The 27,460-nt window shown below is 35.1% G+C and overlaps 1 protein-coding gene across 1 annotated transcript in view; it reads left to right on the top strand.

The window, feature by feature from the left end:
• Nucleotides 1-23,697, top strand: part of ENPP3 (ectonucleotide pyrophosphatase/phosphodiesterase 3) — a 36,762-nt gene extending 13,065 nt beyond the window's left edge. Inside the window, exons 8-25 of the mRNA XM_027690900.1 lie at nucleotides 540-659; nucleotides 2,099-2,208; nucleotides 3,612-3,677; nucleotides 4,484-4,556; nucleotides 5,921-6,029; nucleotides 6,192-6,320; nucleotides 7,694-7,725; nucleotides 10,616-10,743; nucleotides 12,449-12,515; nucleotides 13,916-14,003; nucleotides 14,752-14,921; nucleotides 15,021-15,069; nucleotides 15,823-15,977; nucleotides 17,896-18,031; nucleotides 18,535-18,612; nucleotides 19,950-20,082; nucleotides 21,657-21,813; nucleotides 23,345-23,697. Coding sequence (XP_027546701.1) covers nucleotides 540-659; nucleotides 2,099-2,208; nucleotides 3,612-3,677; nucleotides 4,484-4,556; nucleotides 5,921-6,029; nucleotides 6,192-6,320; nucleotides 7,694-7,725; nucleotides 10,616-10,743; nucleotides 12,449-12,515; nucleotides 13,916-14,003; nucleotides 14,752-14,921; nucleotides 15,021-15,069; nucleotides 15,823-15,977; nucleotides 17,896-18,031; nucleotides 18,535-18,612; nucleotides 19,950-20,082; nucleotides 21,657-21,813; nucleotides 23,345-23,518 — 1,974 coding nt within the window. The 3' untranslated portion in view covers nucleotides 23,519-23,697. The remainder of the gene's footprint in view (nucleotides 1-539; nucleotides 660-2,098; nucleotides 2,209-3,611; nucleotides 3,678-4,483; nucleotides 4,557-5,920; nucleotides 6,030-6,191; nucleotides 6,321-7,693; nucleotides 7,726-10,615; nucleotides 10,744-12,448; nucleotides 12,516-13,915; nucleotides 14,004-14,751; nucleotides 14,922-15,020; nucleotides 15,070-15,822; nucleotides 15,978-17,895; nucleotides 18,032-18,534; nucleotides 18,613-19,949; nucleotides 20,083-21,656; nucleotides 21,814-23,344) is intronic.
• The last annotated feature ends 3,763 nt before the right edge of the window (nucleotides 23,698-27,460 follow it).

Raw genomic sequence — 27,460 nt, 5'->3', positions numbered from 1 at the left:
TTCCTTTTCATTATCTGGATGACAGAGAAAGGATTTTGTGGTGCCAGTCTTTCTGTGGGACGTGGAAACTCAAGCTATAGGTATAGAAGAGAGATAGAGATGCTGAGACAGGCATGATCTATGTGGCTATATATGTATACTATCTGACCCTGGCCTGTGAGCCCATTAGTCTTGATCTTTGTCAGTCTAAGTGGATATGGGTGAGTATGGGTGCAGACACAGTCTATGGATGACAGTATGTGTTTGGATGGGTCTAGCAGCTGATATACAGCCGTGTGACATATGGGGTACTTAATCCATAGCACCTCATGTTTTAATGGGGCTGGGAAGAAAATATGGAAATTCAAGGAAACTTGGCAGACACAATAAATTCGTTGGCAGGAAGTTGATGATCTGTGTGAATTAGGAAAGTTTGTTCTGTTTCTGTGATAATACAGTCCTAAAAAAACTGCAGTGCTGTAGCATTGCTTTGAAACATAGTTTAGGGTCCATTTGATTTCAAGACTAAGCATTTCATTTTGTTTATTTTCATTTTGCAGGGATTGTATCCAGAATCTCATGGTATCATTGATAACAGCATGTATGATGTAGACTTGAATGAGCATTTCTCACTTTCAGGGATGGAAAAATTCAATCCTTCATGGTGGAAAGGGCAACCAGTAGGTTTCTTTCTCCTATAACATTTTCTTAAGTCCAGAGTGGCTCATGCGTCATACAATAAAACCACACAAAAAGGGAATAAAATACAAAACTGTGCAATATATTTGCAGTAAGTACTAAATAACCTATAGGCTGTCTACAAAATTCTTTGCTTTTTATGAAAGTAAAAGAATCTTAAAAGGTTAATTCTGAGACAACATTTTCACTTAAAGTGGTATTAGTAAAAAAAAGACTTAAATATTTTGGCTAATATTGGAATGGATTTCTTGCCACAAGGAGCCACAGTAAATTTTTGGTATCATTTGATTTTGGGGTATTTTTTTGTTAGTCTTTTGGCAACTAACTACAAAACGAAATCTGAAAATTAATTCCAAATTATATCAATTTACGAATACACTTAAAATGTTCAGGCATATAAAAGCAAGGAAGGGAGTAGCAAAAAGCTTGATTTCCAGAAAAATTAACAATTATGTATAACGTATGGCACATTTCATAACACTCCCCAATTGTATCTATGGCTATGGTTACTATTATTAGTTTAATAGAAATATCAACCTGTAATAACGGTACTAAAAATAAAAAAATTACATAGGCAGTATATAGTACATCTACTAATATACATTGATATATGTGTGTGTGTGTGTGTGTGTGTGTATCTGTGTAGTCATGTTTATAGTATACTCAAATACATGGGTTTTGGTGCTATTGATTCTTGAAGGATTCCATCAAGTTTGTAAAAGAACCATAGGCACACTTTTTAGAATTAATAAAAATATACTCTCATATAATAAAATCATATAACTAGAATCCATATTTAGAATAAAAATAGGAATAGAATAGAATAGGATATAATAATTTCAGTTGGAAAGGACTTACAATGATCTTCTAGTCCAGCTGCCTGATCAGTTCAGGGTTGAGCAAAAGTTAAAGCACTTTGTTAAGGACATTGTCCAAATGTCTCTTAAACACTGACAGGCATAGGGCAGCAACCAGCACTCTAGAAAGCCTGTTCCAGTGTTTGACCACTGTATCTGAAAAGAAATGTTTCCTGCTGTCAAGTCTGGTTATCCCTGAGGCAGCTTTGAACCACTCTTCCATCTTCATGATTCATTCCACTGGCATTTGCCACAGCAAGAAAGATCATTGCTTATTGCCAATTATGGAAGGACTTGTATGATTTTTTTCTTTGCTGACAATATCCAAGAAATGACAACACTGTTTCTTCCATGCTACTAATTTTTCTTCAGAATGTGCACATAAAAAACAAACTTTAAATCAAATACAGTCATTAGGCAACTGTGTGATGTGTGAAAGAAAAAAGAAAAATGCATGCTTGTAGCACATATTTCTGATCCAATTATGTATTTCTACTTTAGTGATCTGAGGTCCTTCAGTGATTAAATTACATAAAATAATTTGTTTGTATCTTTACCCATAGATCTGGCTGACAGCAATGTACCAAAATTTGAAAGCAGGCACTTTCTTTTGGCCAGGCTCTGATGTTCAAATTAATGGAACATACCCGAACTTGTACACCATATTCAACAGGTAAGATTTAATAGGGCTTGTACTAAATTCCTGCAAATTACTCCAAAAATCCAGATTGCTATTTGACAGTTGAAGGAAGTTAAGTACAGGATTTTTAAACAAGTCTGACAGATAAATGCCATGTCACATCATCCAGGTTTTGCCAAGGAACTACCAAAAATAGTTGAAATTTTCAAAACAATTCAGAGGATTCACAATGAGAAAGTCAAAGGATACTGTGTATTCTGCTCTCCTAGATGGTTTTGAAACTTTCAGCCAACTGCAAAACACTAGGAAAGCATCCTGGAACTGATTAGTAGCCACTGCTAAGCTGCACCAATGACTGCCATATTTCCATACATAAAATCTACACATATTATACAGCTCTTTAAAAATACCTGCACTTGAGAATAAGCTTTCAGATAACCTGTAACCTAACAAAATGAACACAAACTTGGAAGCCATGGCAAGAGGCTATGGGAGACAGAAGGTAATTGAAGAGAGGATGCTGGATACGGAAGTTACTAAAGGAAGGCGAGTTCTAGATGAACTCCCTCTAGTCTTGCTTGCATGTTTAATAATGTGCACTCTGATGCTGAATCATAGTTCTCTATTTTTTTTTAGCTAACTCATAGGTTCCACATGTGAAGTAACAATTACCTTCATAGTTTTTTTGTGGGGTTTTTTGTTGGTTATTATTTGGTGGTGGTGGTTGGTTGGTTGCGGGGTTGTTTGTTTTTATTTTTCTTGTTATGGAAGGCATTGATATTAGTAAATTATTTCTAAATTTTTGTGATGATTTCAGGAAATTTCCCTGATTCTTCGCATTTACAAAGATAATCTAAAGCAAACATATAACTGTAAGTCTCTATAGGTAACAGGCTTTGCAGTGATATGTAGGATTGGTACTCAGAAAACACTTGAGTACTGTAAGTAACACAAAGCTTGTACACGACTTTGAGGTAAAGCAGAGCTAATAATGGGTAACTTCTTTCACAGGAGAGAAAGCATGATCTCACAAAGATTTTGATGGGGATATTACTTACTTTTAAAATATGAAAGCCTAAGGTTTATGCATGCTGGAAAGAATAAAAATTACTCTGACTTGTACTTTAGATTTATTTCCTGAATTTTAAATCTCTTTTTTTTCTTGCATATATTTATAAATATATGATTAATCCCATCAACATCACATGTTTGTGTTTGCATAATGAGGATGTGTCTAATTTACCATTAGAAGTGAGTAACAGTCAAGCAAAAATGAGAATAATAAAACTAATGACTGGTACTTTGTTAAAATGCATAATTGTTGAGTTCCAAATCTATGACTTTAATACATGACTAGAGTCTGGACACTTTCTCTGTATCTTGGAATTAGAAGCACTTATCAGAAAGTCTTGTTAACATAAACTTTTTTTTTTCAGTTCAGTTATATATGAACAGAGAATTTCAGGAATATTGGAATGGCTTGATAAGAACAAATCTGAGAGGTAATACTTAGTAATGTCCAAGAGACTATAGCTTAGAAAGGTTTTAATGCTCAACAATTGAAATTTCTGTAGGTGAATCATCGTCTCAAATGATAATTTGCAGAACTTAAACCTGTTCTATAAGAACACCTAATAATTTTCAGGATCAGGCTGTACATACAAAAGATGAAAAAATGAACATATTTCTGAATGGGGTGTACTGTTGTAAAAGTACTTCTATTTTATTGTTGTGTCTTTTTTCTTGATGTGTGACCTAGAGGAAACATGGAATATTCAGTTTCTAGTCTACGGATAAAAGATTTCATATGAAAGATATTACACAACAAAGGTTAAATCTTTGAAAGTAATTGCAGGAAGTAATTCAAGATGGAAATTATATATCTTTACCAATTGTGGTGTTAGTTTTGTGATATGTAAGCAAGTGAAATCTTTTATATGATAATGTTTACAAAATCCTAATGTGCAGTTAGGAGATGCTCTCTAGAGCCTCACTGCTCAATCAGGAAGAGATCCTTTAGATGCTAGTTCCATTTACATCTCAAAAAGGAACAGCTTGTTCTGGTGTCTGATGTCTTGAATTTTTTCAGAGTGATTTCTGGATACCATTGAAGACACTAGGTACTGTTTTGGAAATGGTAATAGCCTGTGTTGTTTAATTACAAAACTCAAAGGAAGTTGAATGATCATATTTGCTGTATGGACTTTTAAGGTTTCGTTTAATATTTATTTTTCAAGTAAAAGTGTTCTTTTCAAATGTTGCCTCCAAATCCTCTTAATATGCTATTCTTATTTATTTCTAACTTGAGGCCTGATTTCTACACTTTATATATCGAAGAACCAGATTCTTCTGGACATTCATTTGGACCAGTTAGCGGTGGTGTAAGTAGTTTATACTTTTCTTAGACTAAATCACACTAAAAATGGTGTTGTACTATGAATTTAAACAATTTATATACCTGGATAGTAGATTAAAAATTGCCATGACTGTTTTATGAATTTTTACTAAGAACTTTTACTTGTGGTTGAGCCCACTGTTATGATTCCAACACTGTGTGTGAATCAAAAGAGCTGTATCCAAACAGACTAGCAGAAAACAATTTAAGATCATACTATTAGAAATAATATTAATGGTTAAGTTCAGACTGAACTTTAATTATATTGCCAAGTGATACTTGGAAGCATGTGGCCAGACAAATCCTTAGAATTGTCCTTTATTTATTCCTAACACTGTACTTCAATGTTTCTTAATTTGTAACCCAAAAATATTATATTTCTACTTGCATGCAGGCAAAAAGTTCAGCCTTTAAGGATCTTAGGACTTATGATATCAGCTCCTTCCTGGAATGGCCTTCTTTAATATATTTGAAAATGGTCTTCAGCAAAAGGTCTTGTTGTAGCGAACAAGGACAGAAAAACCAATCTTTGTAGGATAGTTTTAGGGTCCCTAAATGGAAAAGGAACTCAGGGTTTTTTGTATATAAAGTGCTTATTGTATGTGTAATTTTATATGTGCACATTGTCCAGGCACACAAGACATTTAAGAGTGCAGCAGTTAGGGGAACAAGTAGGGTGCAAGTGCTCAGACACGGAGCTCTCAGACTCAGTTGAGAATCATTCTTACTGTAGGACTTAGAGAAGAAATATAAGTCAGCTGTGCCAAGTAGGAAGAGGCATCTTCTGTGAATGGCTGCAGCGTGGGCTGTGCTGGATTTCTTTTCTTTTACTTCAGTGGGGGTCAGTGTTTTTTGTAGGAAGTTTAAAGGGACTGTATATGTGAGACAAAGGCACCGTGCCTTCTTGGATGTTATACTGCTCTTACAGATAATACACGTGTGTTAATATCTTTGAAGCACCACTTATTGTTAGTGTGATGACATGTTCATACCAGAACAAAAATAGTATTTAATGTTATAAATATGATATTTTTATATAAATTTGGGAGTGAGGAACAAATTTGATCTGAATGTGTTCCTTTATTCCTTTCAATAAACATATTTTAACACTTAGTTTTTCTGGAGTAGTAGAAAAAATTATTTGTGAGTCTTTTTAAGTTGAATATTCTGTGGTAAAGTAGTGGAATTCTGCACATCTATACTCTAGTGGTAATGGAAAGAGAAAAGAGGAAGCAATTTAAGAACCAGAAAACTGACAGAAAAGCTCACTTTTTTAGACTTTGATGATTGCATTTAAATGAAAACTTGAAATCAGAAAGAAAATTCTAATGTAACTGGTTTATCTCACAGGTAATTAAAGCCTTACAGGTAGCAGATCAAGCACTGGGGATGCTTATGGATGGACTTAAACAAAGAAACCTCCACAACTGTGTAAACCTCATTGTTTTAGCTGATCATGGTAATATATATACTTCTTTTTTCAATCTGAATTTTACAGAGTAACTGTTTTCTTCCTCTGTGTAATATGTGTGCTTACTAGTTTTAATCTATTTTATAATAACTTAATCTTCCTTGCCATATATTGCATATAAAAAATAACTGTTTCTATATTGTCCTTTAGGGATGGAGAAGACCTATTGCAAACAGTTAGAATATATGACTAATTACTTCAAACAGGTTGATTTCTTCATGTATGATGGGCCTGCAGCCCGCATTCGAGCACAAAATGTTCCAAAGGACTATTTTACCTGTAAGTGGGGATAAATTCTGGGATTGCATAATCAATATAGCAGGAAATAAATATATAAATAAGGAAAATGGATAATCAGTAATAAACAGCAGAGTGAACCTAATCATCCACGGAAGTTGTTTAGGTATTTTTTGCAAGAATGACCCCTTTAGATGAAATTGAAGGTTAGAAAAGCTTGTTTCAGACTCTAATTTGTATTTTCTTGGCATAGAAAGATGAAGTAAAGGTAGTTTTATTGTTTTGAACCAGAATTCAGATCCTTTGTAAGTGCATTGCTCTTCACAGATTTCTTGTACAACATTGTCAGAGTCGATCTTTTTGAAGCAGAGAATATTTCTAACTGGGTGTACAAAGTTACAGAATCTGAACCTTAGCACAGTGGAATCTAAGCCTTGGTTGAGCCCTTTAGGTAGTATCACAAAAGAACAGAAAATTGAAACCATGTGAGCTGACTCTGACTTGAAATAGGTACCACTGCTACCAGACTGGAAAAAAAAATCCCAAACCTTTCTGTGTCAGGGAATAAAATGCAGGTAAAATCATGGAATTGCTCTGTGTATAGACTTTATAGAATTTTTAAAGTATTCTTAGAGGCATATTTCTTGCAGATCTCAAGTAAGAGCTGGGACCCCATTAAAATTTTTATTTGTCCTTTCTAATTGTATTTATATGTGTAGGCACAATATTTATATAACATATAGAAGCCTTTCCTTGGTTTAAGTAGAAAGCAGTCTAAGTCAGACAGAAGCAGAGTAATGAGGGAGGAGAAAATAATGATGTTTTGTATGTGTCTCAATCTCAATATAATTGTTGACTTATTTCCTTTAACAGTCTACTTTTCTGTAGGAATTTTTCTTCTGTAAAATGCTCAGATTTGTTTTTAGAAAGCTAATGTCAAATGGTCAAAGTCACTCTTTGAAAATTTGGAAGGCGAAAGTACTAAGACAGACAAATTTTTTTCTGTGACTGTTGCTGGAAGTGGAATACAAAATTAGTACTCCAGGTCCAGCTCAATGTAAAAAAATTTATACTTCAAACAGAGGTTAGATGAGACAAAAACCCTTGGGTCTGATGATCTGTCAGCTTTAGGTGTTGGCAATCATCACCATGGCAGTTTTCTACAGTCTGTCTTGACATACCCAAAGTGCTAGGTACTTCCACAGGCACGCTTACAGGCAGTTACCCTTGGAAGCGTAACATTCCTATGGTACTGACAGTTACGCTTGGAAACATAAAATTCCTACCTGTTATGTCTTCACAAGCTAGTAAAGAAAATCAATTTCAGAGACAGAAAGCATGTTGAAATTTTTCTCATGAGGCTTTAGACCTTCAGCTGTTTGAATATATGTTAATTCATCTTTTCTTTTTGACAGTTGACTCAGAAGGAATTGTTAAAAACCTCACGGTGAGTAAATATTTTCATAACATTTTCTCATAGCTACTCTTAATAGAACTCTGATCAAAAAGGACAATTTGTAAAAAAATGAGACTACAGTGCCTGTTCAAATAGTGTACTGACTCCAGTGTACTGTAGGAGGCAGTTCTGGAAGTTGTTCAAAGATGATGCACCAAGGTTTGCCATAGGGGACCTCTGTTCAGAGCAATAGATTTTTCTGTGCTTCACTTTGAAAGAGGAGTGGTGGACTTTACATGGAGAAAGTAGGGTATATCTTCATTATAAAACACAGTACAGCACAGAGATGCTTCACATAACAGGCATCTATTAGCAATGGACCACAATTGCTGCAGCTAGGCTAGGTTAAAGTAACTTTTCCACACAACAGATAATGACATCATAGAATACGTTGCCACAGAGTGTTGTAGAGGCTGGAAATAAAAATAGGAAAGGGGGATTTTAGACACATTATTACAGGACAACCCTGTAAGTGCTTATAAACATGATCCACAAGGAACCTCTGACTTAAAAAATTCCTGAAGCCTAGAGGAAACTGAGCAGGTACAAGAAAGAAGCTTAATTTGATACTTGATACTTGTTCTTACACACTTTCTCTAAGTATCTGATTCTGGGAATTTTGGAGATCTGATTTGAAGCAGAGTACTAGGCAAGATGGACCTCTGGCATGAGGCAGTGTGGCTCTTTTAAGATCTTTTATGATGTATCACTTAAATACTTGCAAGGTTTTTATGTATGCTGCACCACCCCTAGGACCCATACTGGTATTTCTGCTTGGGTCTCTGCCATGCTGTGTGGATGTAGCACTTAAGGGCAGGTCCAAGTTTGCCTGTGTCTCCCATATTGCTCCCATGGCTCTTTCTGGATACACTTTGACAGCTGAGCTATGAAGGATGCAAACAAAGGAGTGCAGAACAGAGTGCCAAACAAAGGAAGTCCAAGTCTATTTCTTTTATTGAAAGATGATGTGACAGTGCATGTTTTTTTCTTACACTGTTTTAGATAGATAACTCACTGCCTTTTTTTTTTTACTGTTCAAGATATACATTAATACATCTGGGATGAATGTGGTAGACAGACTAAAAAACTTGTAGGAGAGTTGTCTTTTTGTATTTCTTTGCATTTACAATTTACAGTGAGTTATTAATTTAAACTACTTACTCTCTATGTGCTGGCATAAATTCCCCTTCTTTTCTTCATTCTTTTGTGTGACTTGTCCTAGGGCAAGCAGTAGACAGAAGTTCTAGTACTTTTAGAACAAATGCTTTCAGTTTGGAAAAATTCTGGGCTCCCCATTGGGCATGTCTCTGATAAAGCACCACTAGATGTCTTCCTTTAACCTGTTTAACAGCTCAGTTATGCAATATTACACTAAGCTTTTGCCTGCCTTTGAAGTCCAAAGGGCGGCGAACCTTCCTGTTTAATTTTTTCTTGATTCTGAATGCCTAAGAGCATGTCTTCTATTCACCAGCATTCAAAGTAGATACAGGAGTAGGATACCAATGGTTGGAAATAGCAGAAGGAGCTTTTCAGTGCTACATCCCCTACCTCATTATATGATGTGGAGTCTGTCATATCAAAGAGCATTAATGTGAGGGGAATATCACAAAATGCATGTTCTCAACCTCAGTTGAAGCTGTTACTGCTAATAGCTACAGAGATGTAATATCTCTTGCCTTATGGGAATAGCCCGGTATCAGGATACGTCCTCTTTTCTATTCACAAATGGTTAGTGTATTTTGTCCCTCTCAAGTTCTTAGAATGAGGGTTTTGGACAGAGAAGGGAATTGTGCGTTGTATATTAATTGCTGATCAACAGATTTAAAGTCGTATGTTGATTTCCTCTATTTTTCCCTTTAATTAAACCTCTTCTCCTGGGTTAGCAAACACATTGAATCCTTATTTTTCATGTGCATGGATTCCTCTGTGCTTCTTTGATGACTACTGAGGCACACTTACTTCACATGTTAATCTCATTCTGTGCAGACCATACAACTCAAGTACTTAAAGGTGAAGATGTCAGATCAGACTCTAAGCACGCTATAGTTTGTACAGCCTTTGTGGTGAAAGAGGTCCACTTCCGTGGCTTAGCCACCTTGCTAACAGCACTTCCCTCAGCATTTTAGATGTTCTGTGTAGTCCCAGGGCTGGATTCCTTATCAGGAGCAACACTTCTGAAACTTTGCCATGATGCTTGCAGCCAGCTGGAATGGCTTCTAATGGCCACGTATAGTTAAGTCTTTGCAGCATGTCATATGGCTATCATTAGGCTCTCAATTCCAAGCTCATTCATGGCATGCCTGCTAACACAACAGTTTTGAACTATATTAACACATTAAATGTGGATGTAAAAGCTAAGACCTTTAGCTAACAGCTGAGCAATGGACATTTACATAGCACGAGAGTACATGTTCAGGCTTGCAGCTGAAACCCTAGACTGGGCTATGTTATATATACTTGGCTTGCTTTGTTATGTATTGAATGGTAAAGTAACAGAATATGGCAGAAATAAACTGCCAGGGAACTTTGTCTTGTAAAGTGTAACCTTACCAACTAGATGCCAGTGATATTAGTAGGAACAGGTAGACTAAACATTACTACTGAATGTCTTTCTGCCTTGGGTGTACCTTTACCTCAGTATTTGTGGACTTGGTATACATATTACATATACCATATTTTTGAACAGTTCCAAAAAAGAGCCACTTTTCCTTCCATTGCTTTCTGGGCCAAAAATGACATCTGCAGGTTATCTGAGAAGCTATCTGTGAATAATGGGCTCTGTGATTACATTCATGTCACTACGATGTTTGTGATAATTTTGAATGATGGGTGGTTTTTTGAAACAGTGAAGCTCATGACTGGACTCTTTGCTCTTGCACAGTGCAAAAGCTCCCCTCAGCACTTCAAACCCTATCTGACGCCTGATTTGCCAAAACGATTCCACTATGCTAACAACATTCGTATTGATAAAGTTCATCTTCTGGTGGATCGACAGTGGCTGGCTGTGAGGTAACATAATTTGTGTGACTGTTACCCTATTTTTTTTCATCCCATTCTCCTCCTTTTTATTTCCTTCGCAGACGCCTAATTTCCTTTAGGCTTGTTACATTTTCATGTTTGTTAAATTTAAAATCTTTACTATGTGTAAAAAGGATATATGCCTTATACATAAAGCCAAGAATGTGTTATTAGTGTGATTTAAACTTTAATAGTCTAATACAAGAATCATCATTACTTCAGATTAAATTTTTACCAAAAAAAAAAAGTAAGTAAAAAGAAAGTAAAGAAATGAATACTTCCTCACAGCAAAATTCTCAAAAATCACAGAATCACAGAATACATTGGGTTGGAAATAGTGCAATTAAAATTGTTATATAAAGCATTCTAGTATCTAGCCCTTTTCTTGATATTGCAGTCACCCCTCCACTGCCCTTATGGGTTCTAAGGTTAATGGCTTCAGTCTGGTGCATGTGTGGATATGGCCAATGACAGTATTATGAGTCCTTCACCAGAAGGAATGCGTCCAAGTTTCTTTCTCACTCTGTGATCCGAATAGGTTCTTCCCATATGTGTGCTAACACTATAGTTTGCTCATTCTTCACTGGTCTGCAAGTAAACATTACATCTCAGTTCACTAGGTACGGTGCATTCCATAAGTGTCAGACGTACTTGTATTATCGCGCAAAGATAGGTTAGACATAACCACCTGGTCATTACCAAAAATTGCTGTAAGAGTGAAACATTAAAAAAATAGCTCTGAGCAAGTCAAGAGCAGTTCAGACAAACCTTAGACCCAAGGCTTTGAAAAATCAATTCAAAACCTGTGGTGTTTGCAGCAATACTATATTTACTGAGTTACAGTATTGCAGTAGAAGCAGCATGATCCAATTTGGAATTTCAAGACTACTAAAAGAGTAGAAAATTTCTGATCTAAATGAATATATGACTTGATTGTTGTGATGCAATCAAATAATCATCCTGGACATATAAAAAGAAATGTCCACTGAAAAATCTCATAATCACTCTCTTTTGAACAGTGCTCAAAGGTTCAATCCTCTGAAAACAAGGATGCATGTGCTTTGTGCATTGAATTAATATGGGGTGACTATCTCTTTATCTTTCCATGTGTCTCACCAACGGGTAAATTAAAATAAGTGTTAGTCACTATGTCAGACTATTCTGACATGTTATTAATTCTATAATCCAACCCTATACTTCCACATCTCACCTTCACCCTTCAGAATCCATGATGAAAATGCCTTGTCTTGTAAGGCAAAATTCCTTGCATTCCTATTTATATTATTCTGCAGAGGCTGGTATCAGAGTTCTCCCCTTATAAATTTTCTGTTAAAATGCAAACACCACAGAATATAACTGAGGAATTCTTCCTAAGCAGATCACACTTGTTCTGAAACTTGTAGCTAGGTGAAGTCCTCATTTCAAAAGTAGCCATTTTTTCAATTTATTTTGAAAACATTGTTTCACTGTACACTTATAGCCACCCAGGATAATTTATTTCTGTCCATAGCAATTTCTGTTACAGGAGAAAGACATCTTCATAAAAGTGAACACTATAATGAGCAGTAAGTACTGCAATATTATGTCAGAGTCAGTTCTTAAAACATGATCCAGAGTCCAATGTGTCACAATGACTGTTATTAACTGGTTCTATTTGTGCCATTTTTATTTACACTCTGTGGTGGTTTCTCCTTAGGGATGAAAGTTACACATTTTGTGATGGGGGTAACCATGGCTATAACAATGAATTTAAAAGTATGGAGGTAAGATGATTTCTATTCTTGCACTTTATTAAATACAAAATCATGGTTTCCTAAGTAAACCACCAGAATACAGAATATATGATAGTTTTTGCAGTGTGATTTTTCTACCATGTCTACAAGATATGTAAACTTAACACACTTTCTACATCCACATATTTGTGTTGCCTTCCATCTGTGTGTACAAGGCTGCTTCACTGGGGTCCTGTAGTAAAACCTCTCTGGGCTTACCTTAGCTGCTGGGAGCCAGGTAGACTACAGTAAATCAAGTACACCATGTTTAGCTACAGGACACTGAATTCTTTTGTTATTTCATTTTATACCAAGGCAATGACTGAAAAATCTCCATAGGCTCTGGATGTTCACCTAAGCATCTGAAAGCCTGTATACTCAAATAAGCCAAATCTCACTGTCTGTGCTTATCTTACAAGAGTAATCATATCATCAGAACAAAAAAGTTAGTGTAGTTTCATCTAATTTTCATTTCTGTTTACAATGAAAATATTTTGAGGTCTTTAGCTTTTGATTTTTCATGTACTTTCTGTGATGTGAACCTTTAAATATTATCAAGCATGCCACTACATGTCCCATATTCTGTGTCCAAGAATCAAATTCTTCCAGATCTTCACAACTTTGTTAAAACCAAATGTCAGTATACTGATCAGAATGAGGCTGAATGTTTGTATGGAAAGAAAAGGTAAATTCTGATTACCCTGGAAACATTAATCATAGAAAACCTTACGCTGGTGGCACAATGACCAATGCAATTTTTTTCTTTATAAAGGAGCAAATGTCATCTTTCTAAAATAAGTTAAAAATTCCTTTTCTATTATGGAAACATAATATTGCTTTAGAACAGGTCATTGTCCTTTTTAGTCATGTTTCCTGTGTCTTATGGCAGAGAGCTTAGGAGGGTTATAAAGTAGTAGAAACTACTGTGAGATTGTATGTAGTGTCAGTGGTTTGCTACAATGCTTGCAAACTCCAGCAAGGGTCATCCAGCACTATGTTGTACCATTGGTGATACAGATGTAAGTCTTTGCAGAGCTTGGAATGGGTCTCCACAGTTCCCTGCCAACTGCTTTAGCCATGGCTATAGACTCTTAAATGACCCAAAAACTTAAGAATGCAACGGGTTTTTGAAAAAAAGCCCCCCAAACCCAAACAAGAGTCATTATATAGTTCAAAGTATCTTGCTAAATGAATTTATGTTTTGCAATTTTCTTCCAAGTATATGCAATGGCCAAAATTTGCCTTCTTTACCAGAACAATCCTGTATTTTTAACTTTTATGACTGCAGAAAGACTAATTTGTTTCATTGTCCCAGTTTCCATAAAATGGAACTGAATTGTTTTTGAATTTGGATTCCTTTAGATGACCTTTTCTTTTTAATAATGATCTAGGCTATATTCTTAGCACATGGCCCAAGCTTTAAAGAGAAAACAGAAGTTGATGCTTTTGAAAACATTGAGGTTTACAATCTTATGTGTGGTGAGTAGAAACAATCCAGTACTTGAGATAATAAACTGTTTTCAAATACCAGTGTTATAAGTGCTAAAAGAAGAGTAACTAAAAATTCAGTGAATTCATTTAGAAATTAGATTTTTCCCACAAAGCACTAAAGAAATGCTCTTATGCCTTCTGTACAGCGCTAAAATGTTAACTGCCAAAAGTTGTTCTGCTTTGAAGGTTTTTTCTGTTTGCAGAAGAATTCCATTAAAGAATCAGAGAGAACAATACCTACCATGTGGGCTTGCTATTGAAATGATGCCTGTGGAATTGTGGGATAAGAATCTTGTAGCTCGTAACCTATGAGGGATCATTGCAGTCCCAGCAATGAGCAATTAGGAAGTATGTGCCTCAGGAAATATGGATTAAAGCATCACAGAAAAATGCAATAGGCTAGGACGCTTCACAGTATAACGCAGTTACAATCACATTCGTACTCCACATTAAATCATCTAATCTTGTGAATGTTATGGAAATGTATAAAACTATACCAACAGTACTCAAGTCTATAATTACCAAATTTTGATGCAGTGGAAGATAGCAAAGAACCCCCCTACCTAGAAAATTGCAGGTTGATGGGAGTAATTACCATCATAGTTTAGATAATGGAAAAAGCTATGTCTTCTACATTTAGAATGCATAGGAGGTGTGTAGAATTGCAAAGTGAGTGACTTTTGAAAATGCCATTTTAGTCTTAAAATATGTTTACAAATTTCAAATGTTTCAACAGATTTGCTGCGTATAACACCAGCACCAAACAATGGAACACATGGCAGCTTGAATCACCTCTTAAGAAAACCTTTTTACAGTCCTTCACATCCAAAAGAGGACTCGCTTCCTTCTTCATGTCAAGTTTCCAGTTTGATTCCTGAAGATGCACTGGGATGCACGTGCATGCATGTAAATAGGGACTTCTGGTATCATTTTCAAGTGTGTTCTGCTTTCTTTGTTTTTTCTAAACTGTGGATTAATTCTGAATGATTATCTTATACTTTACAGATGCCAGAAGAAAAACTAAATGAGAGGTTAAATCTCACTACAGAAGAAAGTAAGTAACAAAATCAAAAAGTACATCAGCACTTTTAAATCTATACTTGATTTATATTTTATGTAGTTGGTATCAGTGGGGGTTTTTGCAATATTAATTACAGTTGGAAGTGAAGTAGGAAAGCCAAGTCAGAAGCATGTCTTTTTTCCTTTTTCCTTTGTGTTTCTTTAAAGAATGCCAATGGATACTGTTATAGCAACATATCTATATATAAGAATAGGATCTGAATTCCATTAAAATCTTGGAAAAAATTATACAGGTTCCAGTGGTCTTTGGAGAAAATCTGAGTACCTCCAGCCTGTATGTTGTAACTCTTGTTTCCTACCTTGTATCCATGACTTTGTCTTTCTCTAATCAAAAATTCCCATAGATATTTCTGTGTGCTTTTTTATGTGGTTTCTGGAAATTTTAGGAAACATTGTAATGCTTCCTAGCCAAATAAGATGTCATTTTTACTGCACTCCAAGATAAGTTCAAAATATATATATTGGTATGAGATTTCAAAGAAACAAGAATTTAAAAATCTGATACATTGGCTTTTGTACATTAAACATAATAAGAAAACTATTTTCTACATTTTTTATTCCACTCATGAAATAAAAGCTTAAAGAAACACATATCCATGTTTACTGATTTTTTTTTATTTCTATTTATTAAAGTTTTAATTTAAATTCTTTTCTCTTCTCTCTTAAACCTTTGTGCCATCCAATATGTTAGAGAAGAATAAGTCAATAATTATTGTTTAAATTTTAGTAAAGAAGGCAAGCTCATATCATTTGCCATATGGGAGACCCAAAGTTCTTCAGAAGAAAAATGTATACTGCCTTCTTTCCCATCATCAGTATGTGAGTGGATACAGCTATGGTATCAGGATGCCACTGTGGACTGCATACACTGTGAATAAGCCTGTAGGTTATCACATATCTGTACTATTCTTAAATATATGATATAATGGGTTGAAAATGGGGTCCGTTCATCAGGAATCCTGGTTAAGTACTGATGGCCTAAGGCCCTTATGCCTGAAAATGAAAAGTGTCTTTGATATCATTTATATTTCAGCTACCTTAAAATATAGTTTTAAAAAAGTGGGAATGGCCATTTTTTAGGGACACAAAAGGTACAGAAGAATAGAGCTGCTGGCAAGCTGGTTCCCTTCAGCCTGTTCTGTAAAAGGGATATGCTGTCAACACAGTGCTCCAACTTGCCCATCAGTTCCAGAGGAAAGGCAGGCTGTGATTTCAAAAATCAGAAGCTTTTAAGCTTTCCTAAGAGTATTGTGATCTTTTTCCTATTTGGAAAAAAATTTGGAAAAAATTTCCTGTTTCTTTTTCCAAACTCTTCAAGACAGTTTGTACTAATGCATATTTCTGTATGTTCTGCTTATTTGCTCTCTGTTACATGACATCATTTCTGAAAAATGTAATTATAGTTGAATGAACCTCTCAGGGTTCAAGGATATGTGGCTCCAGAATAAATTGTTTGAGTTTTCAGGGTCAGTAAACTAGTGGACATTCATGGGCTTATTTTCCCCCATAATTTGACCCTTTTTCCAAGTTGTCTTGAGGAAATAACTTCTACATTGATTTTCCTGTCTGAAGAGGTCTGTTACTGACGTCTATGAGATTTCTTATTTTATCAGCACAAATATGGGGAAATAAGAGACCATAAAAAGGTTAAAGCTGTTGTTTAATATCACAGCTTAATCATTAAGTTTAAAACACTAGTTTCTTCCGTGACCCTGATCCATTAAGCTTACCTTACTGATTTGGACACTGTAAAGGACAAATTGCTCAAATGAATTGGATATCAGATTTGTACTTGGATATACATTTGCTTGACAATGACGTGTGATGTGCTCAGGTGGCAAAGAAAGACTTTTGTATATATATGTTTTCCATTAATATACAACCTAATCATAATATGGGCATCTGAAAGAATTTTGACAAAAGAAAGTAAAAAATTTAAATCCAGGAGTACAAAGAGGCACAAGAAGAACATTCTACTTCTTTATTTCTACTTGGTTTCAACCAATCAAAATAAACAATCTACTGAAAATCAATTTAGATGTTTATTCTGTTTATAAAGGTATAAAACAAATAAATATATTCAATTCTTACAAAAATGAAAATAAATTATATGCAATTTACATGTACAGGATGAAAAAGAAAATGCAGTTAAACACGAAAAAGCATATTCCGATTATTTAGTTAATGCTATTGCAAAATTCTGAAAAAAAGGTTGTAGGAAAGGTTATAGGAACAAAAGTAAAGGTTATAGAAACAACTAAACACATCAGAACCACTTTTGGCCAGATCTTATCTAGTGTGCATGTTAACATGTCTCAGTGAACTTAGTGAAACTAGCCAGTAAAATGTACCAAATGTACTATGAATTTCTTTAGATATAAGTCTTCAGCAGCACAGATTCTTATGGAGACAGCATCCTCAGATGCTAAGATAAGATGATAGTGTCATTTTTGTATACTAGCTGCTTTCCAGGAGGATGTGACATCAAGTTTGTGTTTCCAGAAATATGTAAAAGTGACAAATGAGTCAAACGTCATCTGTTTTTGCCTAAGGTATAACCTTATTTTGCTACTACAATTTTACATGCTGCATAAGGATTTCCCTGAATTACCTAAAAACAGAAGTAGAGGAAAAACACTATCCAGAAAACATTAGTATCCCTTACTTGCAGTGACCTGATTCACTATGAAAATAGGAGAAGATTCAATGAAGTCCATTCTAGAAAATTAAAACCATACAAAGCATTGGCTTAGCCACAGCCGTGGGTGTAATACCTTTTTATTTTTTTTCCTTTTCACAGGAAAACACATCTTCTCTTCCTCCCACTGTTTCAGACTGTCTGCGGGCTGATGTTAGAATCCCGGCTGCTCAGAGCCAAAATTGTTCCAACTACCCAGAAGGGCTGACCTTCACCCGCAGTTTCCTCTATCCTCCCAGTGAGCATGGTTCTTTTTATAGCTAGACCTTAGAAAGTCTTAATCAGCTGGATGTGGGTTTATGTTTAAACATATACCCAAACACCAAAAAAAACTTCTTTTGGATCAGCATGTTGGGCAGAAAAAGGTTTCCAGTGTTTGCAGACTGACCAAAAGTAGGACAACTGCTACTTGTATCCAAATATTTTCAGTTTAGAACATTTAAGTTTTTCTTTAAAAAATGGAACAACTTGAATGTGATGAAAACTGGCTGGAAAGATGTAAAGGGTTAGAAGGAAGGGCTATGCCTTTTCCTCTGCATAAATATTAATTTCCTATTGTCAAAGTAAATATTATTATTTATTGAACAGATTGTACAAACAAATAAGGTGATACGTTTGCAGTAGGATCATATGCTCATGCTCAAATATAAAATGCAATTGAATTACATATACCTGCAATTCTTAGTGATATATATCTTTGTATAATATTTCATTCATTTATGCTTTGGTCTTTTTATATAGACTTCAATTCATCTGCTCTTGAACAGTATGATGCCTTACTTACCAGCAATATTGTTCCCATGTATAGAGCTTTCAGAGGTAGGTTGCAAGATTTTTATTAATTATGATTAATTTTCTGTAATTATTCTGGATTTGATAAAGCTATCACAAGGACTTAAAAACATTAATGCATGGCCTGCTGTATATCCAGATGTTGTGAAAATACATTTAAAACTTCTGAAGACTTTTGAAAAGAACATGTTTGAAATTTTGAAACACACGAGTTTTTTCTGTGTATAGTCCTGTCTGATCTCTGCTTAGGTGTACCTGTTCACTTTTTAATTTTCTCTTCATCTACCAACATGAAACAATAGCTAGGAAACTCTCATGAAAATATCCCCTTGGGAAAATGCTCAAGGTGAATGAAAATGGCACTTTTTCCTTTTGCAAAGTCTCAATAGAAGACAGATCACAATTTGTAAACAGTGTCCTGATAAAGTGCCTGTTTCATCAAGCAGAAACTCAAACCAGATAATATTAATCTTGGAATATTATTTCTATAATAGATGTTTCAATTATACAAATGTAGTAAGCTACATTAACTTTTCTAATCAAGCCTGACTCACATTTGTTTGTAACCACTGATAAGAAATTTTCTACAACTGCGTATCATCCTATTTTACTCTTAGGCCTAGGCTCATTTTCTTAGAAAAGAGATAAAAAGAGGAATTTTGTAAGGCAAAAGCTGGAGAAAAAGCAGTGATGTAACTAGCTTTCTAATGCATTCAGATCTCATTTAGATTACGAAAAATTTTTCCAAGTAAAACTATGAGAAATTCTCTAGACCATGAAGAAGAGGAAAATCAGTGGGAGATGCCCTCAACCCTCAAAAGACATTTGTTCTTTTTTGCCATGCTAGTTATAAATATTTGAATAAACTCACTAGCTTACATCTTACAAATTGTGTTTTCTCTAATGACATCTGTGAAATAGGCCAAATTGTCTAGTGATATTAGATGTGAGTTCCGTAGAGTTAAACTGACTCTCAGGTGGTGAATATTTCCTCACAAAACCATTATCTCAGTTCCTACTAATTGTAATACTACAGGTATACTAACAAATAGACCAGAAATGATTGACCTCTCAGCTCTAGAATTGTAGCTCAACTTCAGATTGAATGCATTATATCTCCAGTTGTGCAATTTACCTTGCAGAACTATAATAGCATTTACTGTGCCTCTTTCAATGATGAGTGAGAGTATGTCCCTTCTGATGAAATCCAAATTTTGTGTAACAAAGAGTTGATTTTACAGGCAGTTTACTTCTGAATTTTTTATTATTAATCTATGGCAAAAAGAGAAATACGTTATTTTTCTTTAGTGGTGAAATGACTTCAAATTTATATTAATTATGCTTTCATTTTCTTTTAATGACAGACATATGGGACTATTTCCATAATGTGCTTCTTCAGCAGTATGCTAGAGAAAGGAATGGTGTAAATGTTATCAGTGGACCAGTGTTTGATAACAATAATGATGGCCATTTTGATAGTCTTGATGAAATTAAGCAGTAAGTACACGGAAAAGCCAGAAATCAAATTCTATATTATTTCCACTGTATTTCCATGTAAGCAACTTATTATTTAAAAGGAACAATAAACAAATATCATGGAGATATTATTTATATATATAATACATATCGAATATTCTCTTTATAATCCTATATCCACTATTACTCATACAACAGCAAATACTCTTACAAACAGATACACTACTGTAGAAGTTGAAGTTCCAGTAAAGAGTAAAAAAGCTTTGCAGTTACATATGTATCTCTCTACACAGGCACAGATACAGACCAGTAATTAGTTTCCCAAGCTTTATGCCTTAGATTTTGGGCCTCTGCGACAGAAATACAAGGAGAATATATGGCATCTAAATATGCAGAAGACATGCTTAAGCATAATTTTCTCACTTTCATGTTGTACTTGCTCACGTATTTGTTGTTTTTTCCTTTGTATCCAACTGGTGTGTTTTATCAAAGATCAGATTTCTGTGTTTGCCTTCACTGAATTGTGTAACTGGGAATGCAAAATGTAACATTCCTGAGAGGTACTTTTGCATAGCTATGACTTACACAGCGCACTTCAACATCTGACATGTTTGAGGTACACATAAAAGATAAAGACTGATTATTTATGCTAGTGATTAGGAAAAAATGGAGAAAAAACAGAATTAGAACTACAACTTAGATTAAGGAAAATGCCTTGTGACAGTAAGAACCTTTATGGAGTAGAAAGGTGCTGACAAATCTGCACAGTTGAATCTGTCACTGGAGATGTTTTATTCAAGGCTAGACTTCATACCACATCTGTTAAAAATGGTTTGAGAACAGGAAAATCAGCTCTGCCACGCAGTAGGACTGTGGAAGAGAGGAGAAACTACAATTTCCTTCCAAGCAGAATGCCATAATACCCAGCTGACCGCATAATATTGCTTACAGTTTGGAATAAGGATGTTTTATTCAGCATGGTTAGTCTGTCATACAAAGCAGCATAATGATTTCAGTGATGGTGTTTTGTTGAATACTGAAGATATACAGAAAGCTTGGGAAGCATTCAGCTCCTCATCAGTTTATACACAAAAGCAACCATGTTCACAGAATAGTCAGAAAAGGGTGGCAAAGTCATTTTCAATTGGTTATCCTAAGCTGGTTTCTATAGCACATAGCCACAACTATGTGGCATTTCTTGGCATTTCTGGCAAGGAACCAGAAGTTAATTTTCTCATCACTCTTCTCCAATTCACGTGGTTGAAATTCTTAATGTAATGAAGGGTAAATATGATGTTCTATCCTGCCTCTTCCAGATGTAGGTATCTCTGGTTTTGTAAAAATTAGTATTGACCTGTAAGCAGTCCTATTGGTTTCAGTGGGACTGCTTGTAGCAAAAGGAATAATCCATGCATGCTTGCTGTTCATGAAATAGATGGTGAAGCTGCAGGTATTTTTTTTCAACTATAAAAGAAATTTAGTCATATAGTATTGAAAGATCTATGCTGAGAAAAAGTCTACACATTGTTAATGGCATCAGTGGTTTTAATACTTGATAGTGCAATGAATCTCTTAATTGATGTTTATTTTTTTAGGTATGTAAACAATACAGAAATCCCTGTCCCAACCCATTACTTTGTGGTTCTGACTAGCTGCAAGAACAAGTCCTATACTCCACTGAACTGTTTAGGGTCCTTGGATGCTTCATCTTTTATCATTCCTCATCGACCTGACAACACTGAAAGCTGTGCTGTAAGTACAGTTCTATGCTCCTGTGTGCCAATGAGCTTTGTGAACTGATTCCCATTGGAATTTAGTCATCAGGAGAATCTTTTTAATTAATTCATTCCAAATGGGTTGAGAGTGAGTTGAGAGTCAAAACAATGACTGGAAAAGCAAGAAGCTCCAGTAGAGGTAGCCTGAAACTAATCAGCTGATAGGAAGCAAGGAAGAAGAAAGGAAGGTTTGATAAGGTTTGGCTCGGAAACATTGTCACCTAGAACAGCCAAGAACAGCAGTAAAGGCAACAGGGTAATGAGATAGCTTTATGGAAGATTATAGCATAAACTTACTCCAGAGGTATCAGAGGACTTCAATGTAGCTAGAAGAATTCCTTCAATCAATTGTTCCATCTCTATGAGAAATTGGACAGCAGGCATTTAGATGGATGGTTCTGCAGTTGAAATTCATACTTGGATTAAATAAAATCTATGCTTAGCACTAACAGTGTAAGTCCAATGTTTTGTAGCAAACAAAACAAATTATCTGAGTCTAATATGTATTGTTGTGCCAGCTGAGTATCTATTCTGCAAACTCTGAATTGCAGAAGGTTCCTTAACTCAGTGTGTGTATTGCAGAGTCTCCAGACACAAAAGCATAGCTCCATGGACTTGAACTGGCTCTCAAATCCAGTTTTTAGTTTATTTATAACTTTGAACTCGTAACTCAAGACAGGTGCAAGTTTGTGCTACTTGGAAACAACTTCTGTGTCTCCTCATTTGTGGTGTGTGTAATCCACAACTTACCAGTGATCCTTTTGGTAGTTAAGAGCTGACTAACTGTACAAAATAAATAATTAGAATTAATTAGTTAGCCTTTATACTTTGGAAATTAACTGTTATTTCTAAAGTTTAGCAAAACTCCCCAAAATTGTTGCACTTCATATTCATTGTATCTTGCAGTAACATAAATTTTGTGAGCCATTTGTGTCAGAAGCAGATATTATTAATGGAAAAGCAAATTTCCACCTCTTTGCAAAAAACCCCCCCTTTGTAGTAAAAGAGCTATACAGTAATATTTTTGATTGATTAGTGGTTACATTTTCATTGTTTTCCCCATCTAGCTAGCAACTATTATTACTGTACAACAATCAAGACTGAGATGTTGTAAGGACTTTGTTCGGGTTGTCAGGTGCCTGTTGTTGGACTAGCCTGAGCACTACAGCTGATTTATGCTGTAACTAAAACTATCCCTACTTGTGTGTTTAAAACATGACTCATATGTACTTAGTAGTTAAAGGTATACTTGCCATTTCAGCATAATTTGGTTTTTTGTGGTTTTGAAAGTGGGGAGGTGGGAAGAGGAGACATCCATTTGATTCTGTTTAAATGAGATACCTAAAAGCAAGGCTGTAAAGATGCCTAGGAAAACCCAAAAGAAGTTTTACCATCTGGAGGCCTTTAGCCTGTCAAACCAGTTCAAACACTGGTAACTGCTTAGCACCGCCATCAAACAACAGAGTGCCTTTTATGTGTTTGAACGTTGTTCTTGTTTGTTTTGACAGGAAAATAAGACACTTTCCGAATGGGTCGAAGAAAGAGTTCAGGCTCATTCTGCACGTGTTCGGGATGTGGAGTTGCTAACTGGGCTTGACTTTTATCAGGAAAGAAATGAACCCATCTCTGAGATCTTAAAGCTAAAGACATTTTTGCCAGTATTTGAGACTGAAAATGACTGAGTACCTGTGAACAAAGTGTCAGCACATAGAAGAAAGAAAATTTAAGTGATTTCACTTTTTTCCTTGCTGAAGTATGTGGGAAAATGACTCCAGCTCTCCTATAGGAAAACACACTTAGAACAGCTAATTTCTTTTTTTAAATTTGTGGTTTTTGGTCAAGGGTTTTGTGCCAATAGAAATTGAATAAAAAATATGAATAAAAATTACCTAAAGTGAATTGAATCATCATTGTTGAGCCAGGCTTTCAAAATACAGATTATATTTTTGTTATATAAAAATTATTATACAACATTATATAAAATATACAATATAAAATATTAATACAGATATTTTATTAGTTGTGGGGAAAAACTCAAACCTGCAAAAGGAACATATTTTATAATAGAGAGATGCCAGAATTGTAAACTGTATAGAAAATATTTCTATAATGGAATTGGAAATTGAAACAGTTTGAAAGGAGCATGTGTGGTTTCTCCCTTGTGTTTATCAGAGAGATTGTGGTTATCTAATGCTAGGACTCCCTTAAATGTTCTGAAGTTCTCTTTCTCACCTGTTAATTCACATAAAAACATATTCAGAGTCACAAAAAGTTTGCATGTTGTGGAAATGTCTTCTATGATCATCCTCTGTTTTTTCCACTTAGGTTAATTCATTATGCTAGTAATGTGAAGTGAAGTTGGAGTAAATGAGCTATATTCTGTATCCTTCAAAGCATTCTGAACATGAAGAGGTAAAAGAAATGCTCTAGCCAGAAGAATTTTGTCTGGATATTTACCTGTATTTTCAATAATTTCCAAATGCCTGGTGACAAAATGTTTGTGTCTATTTTTAAGTAGTTAAACCTGAGATTAGAGCACAAAATTACTAGTAACATCCAAAACCAAAACAAAACAAATCAGAATTCCTCTCTGTAGAGACTGTACACAGATACTCTGTAATTCACACTGTGCAGTATACAGATTATTACTGAGGGCAGGTAAGTAGGACAAGACAGTGGAAATTCCCAGACTGTGCTATTATACAAATGTCACCTATTAATAGTGTTGAGCTGATTTACTCCACTGAAAATGCTGATAAATATAGGTATGAATAACAGCAGATAATTGATCACTTGTCTTATTTGTAGGTACAGTGGGGGCATTTCAAAGAACCATGTCAAAGAGTGTTTCAGTCTGTAACTAACTGTGTACTGAAGGAGGTATATGTTTAAAGAGGGAAACTTTAAAGTCTGCACAAAAAATCCAAACCCACCATGGGACATTTTTTCCCCCCAAGTCTTGATCATTGTATGCCCACACATTCCAAACATAGCTTAGCAATATTGATCTTAGATCATGATGTGGGACCAAAGATTTTTATCTTTGGTTAAGCCACTACACCGTCTCCTTGAACATGGAATTGTATTTCACCACCCTATAACACTGTGGCATCTAAGTCTGTCCATCTAAATCAGAGACTTCTGCTAAACTGCCCCGATTAAGAGTACAACTGTTTTTTCCCTGCATGCTAAATCATATCTTAACTGTAGTCAATAAATATACACAACACATACTTAGGCACGTACATTTACTAGTCTAAATCAGAAAATGAATTTCAGAGATAAGAAGAAACAGTTTTTTAAGAGTATAATATTTGGTATGTCTACATTAGCAATTTGAACTAGCTTGAATGATGTGATGTTCTTGTGACTTGATATATTTAAATTTTAATTAACCCCTACGTTACCAACCATGGCAGCAATACAAGCTTCAGGACAATACTCTAGTTCAATTATGAAAGCAAACTTCTGGTGCAGATAAGCCTTTGCGAACAGTTACACTCATTTTTGAATTATGTATATCTCTGGGTACCTGCATGATGAAATAGTATCTTTGAGTTTTGTGCAGACTTCTGAATATTAATTTCATCCATGTTCTCACACATGACAGGTACTGGATTTAGCAACAAAATTCATAGCAGCAAAATTGATTTGTTGTTCTCCTTCACAAGATTCTTTCAATATTCTTATGTATCAAAATGCCTAGCCTCTCCCCAAAAGCACCTTGTCCTGCTGATAAAAGTTGAGCCGCTATGTGTAAAGGTCCCTGCCTATCAGACTGATAAAAACTGTACTTATTTTCAGTATTTGTGTAGCATCTAACACAAGAGGCTCTTGATCACATATTTGGGGTTTACACAAACTTTTGAGGTAATGGTGTCTGAAACTGCATTTATTCTAAGAAAGCAAATATGAAAGTGATTTTGCTGTAGTCATGTTCATTTCCCCCTACTATTAATTCAGCTGCCATAATATCTAGCATTCAAAAGTGAAGTGGGTCATTTACAGGTAAAAGTATAGAGATTACACAGGAATATCCCACTGAAATTTTTCTATGAGGAAAGGACTTGGTTCTTAGCCCTTTATTCTTCCCTTGGCACTGATGGCTGGGTACTTTCTTCATGTTGCAGAGTCTCCAAGTGGCATTTCCCTATTCAGTATCATACAGCTTCTGTCATGCCCCATAACATAAACTCTGATATAAACTGCTTTGGGCCTCCTTAAACCTCATGAATTTTTTGTTACTTAGATGAACAATGCTGGAAAATTTTCTTTCCCTCATCATTACTAAGTTCAACTAGGGTGTCGAGTCATTGACTGCTTTAGAACACATCCCAATTTCTGACTAATTTAGTGGAAAACTGTGGGCTAAGTTTTCTTGTTTTCCCTTCTCTAGTTACATGAGCCAGTCCCTGTGCTGGAGATTGGGAGAACTACTAGTGAAATTGATAGAATGTTGATTAGGGGACAGACTTGGATCTGTGTACAACCCTTGCATCACATAATTAAAGCTGCTTATGGGAGGAGCTCCTCTCCCAAACCCTGGAGATTTGTGCAAGGGAAATTCATTAGTGTTTGGGCTTTGGTGACCTTATCTAAAATTTTTAACAAGTTCATAGCCTTGAACAGCTTGTTTAAATGTGAACATAAATGTATCCATTTATAGAAATAAAAAAAATCTTTCCCGTTCATAAGAAAACACCCAACACTGTGTACATACAGTTACATTACTGGTAGAGATATAGCCTGAAGCTTATGCTTATGCAGTTCTCTAAGACATTTATATGGAACTTTTCTCTTTTTGAAATACAGTAACTTCTGCAATTTGCATGGAGATAGAAATGAACAGCTGCCTCAAACAGATTTCATGTTTGAGGAAAAGCTACAAACTACAGCACAGTCATTCTGAGAATATAAAAAAAAATATTTTATTCAAATAACAATGACCTGGAACATTTCACTCACTTATATTTCAAGATTCTCAACCAGTGGTCCTGGGTTGCATTTCAAAAGCAAAGAATACTTAAGCATTAAACTTACCAAATATATGGAAGTTCTGGTATGTAGAGGAGGGCAGGAGGGGAATAACTTCTCTCTTGCATTTCAAAGGCAGTAAAACCGTATGTGACATTTTAAGAGGTTTACCTGGGACATGTTCCTTACTATAGAAGAGCAGAACAAAAGAACAGTGGTTGAACGTATAAGATAGATTGTTTTTTTAACTCTGAAATGCTGAGAAATTCAAAAGTTAAAATAAAGAAACAACAAATAGACAATAACATATAATAACCTCACCATATTTGATTTAAAAACATACTCTTCCTTCAATAATTGCTCTGCTTTATCCTGAAAACTAAGTAATAATGCTGCTTCTGAAAGTTTCAAACTTCTGTTTCCTATGGGATGTGGGTATAGCTTCCCTAAAATGGCAGTTTTGAAACCCCTGAAACTGAAGTGGAATAGATGTAAATTAAATCTGCTGCCTGTAAAAGCAGATGTTGATGAGTCACACCTCTTATAGCCACTTGACGTGTGAGAATTGAAAATGTAAATTCTCTAAAATGTGATTTTCCATAGGCCATTATTGAAGCTGAGAAACTGAGCGCTCCTGTAGACATTGAAAA

The sequence above is a fragment of the Neopelma chrysocephalum genome, unplaced genomic scaffold (assembly GCF_003984885.1).
Source record: "Neopelma chrysocephalum unplaced genomic scaffold, ASM398488v2 Primary Assembly neopelma1_23, whole genome shotgun sequence".
NCBI classification, from domain to species: domain Eukaryota; kingdom Metazoa; phylum Chordata; class Aves; order Passeriformes; family Pipridae; genus Neopelma; species Neopelma chrysocephalum.
This window is presented reverse-complemented; position numbering and strand designations above follow the sequence as displayed.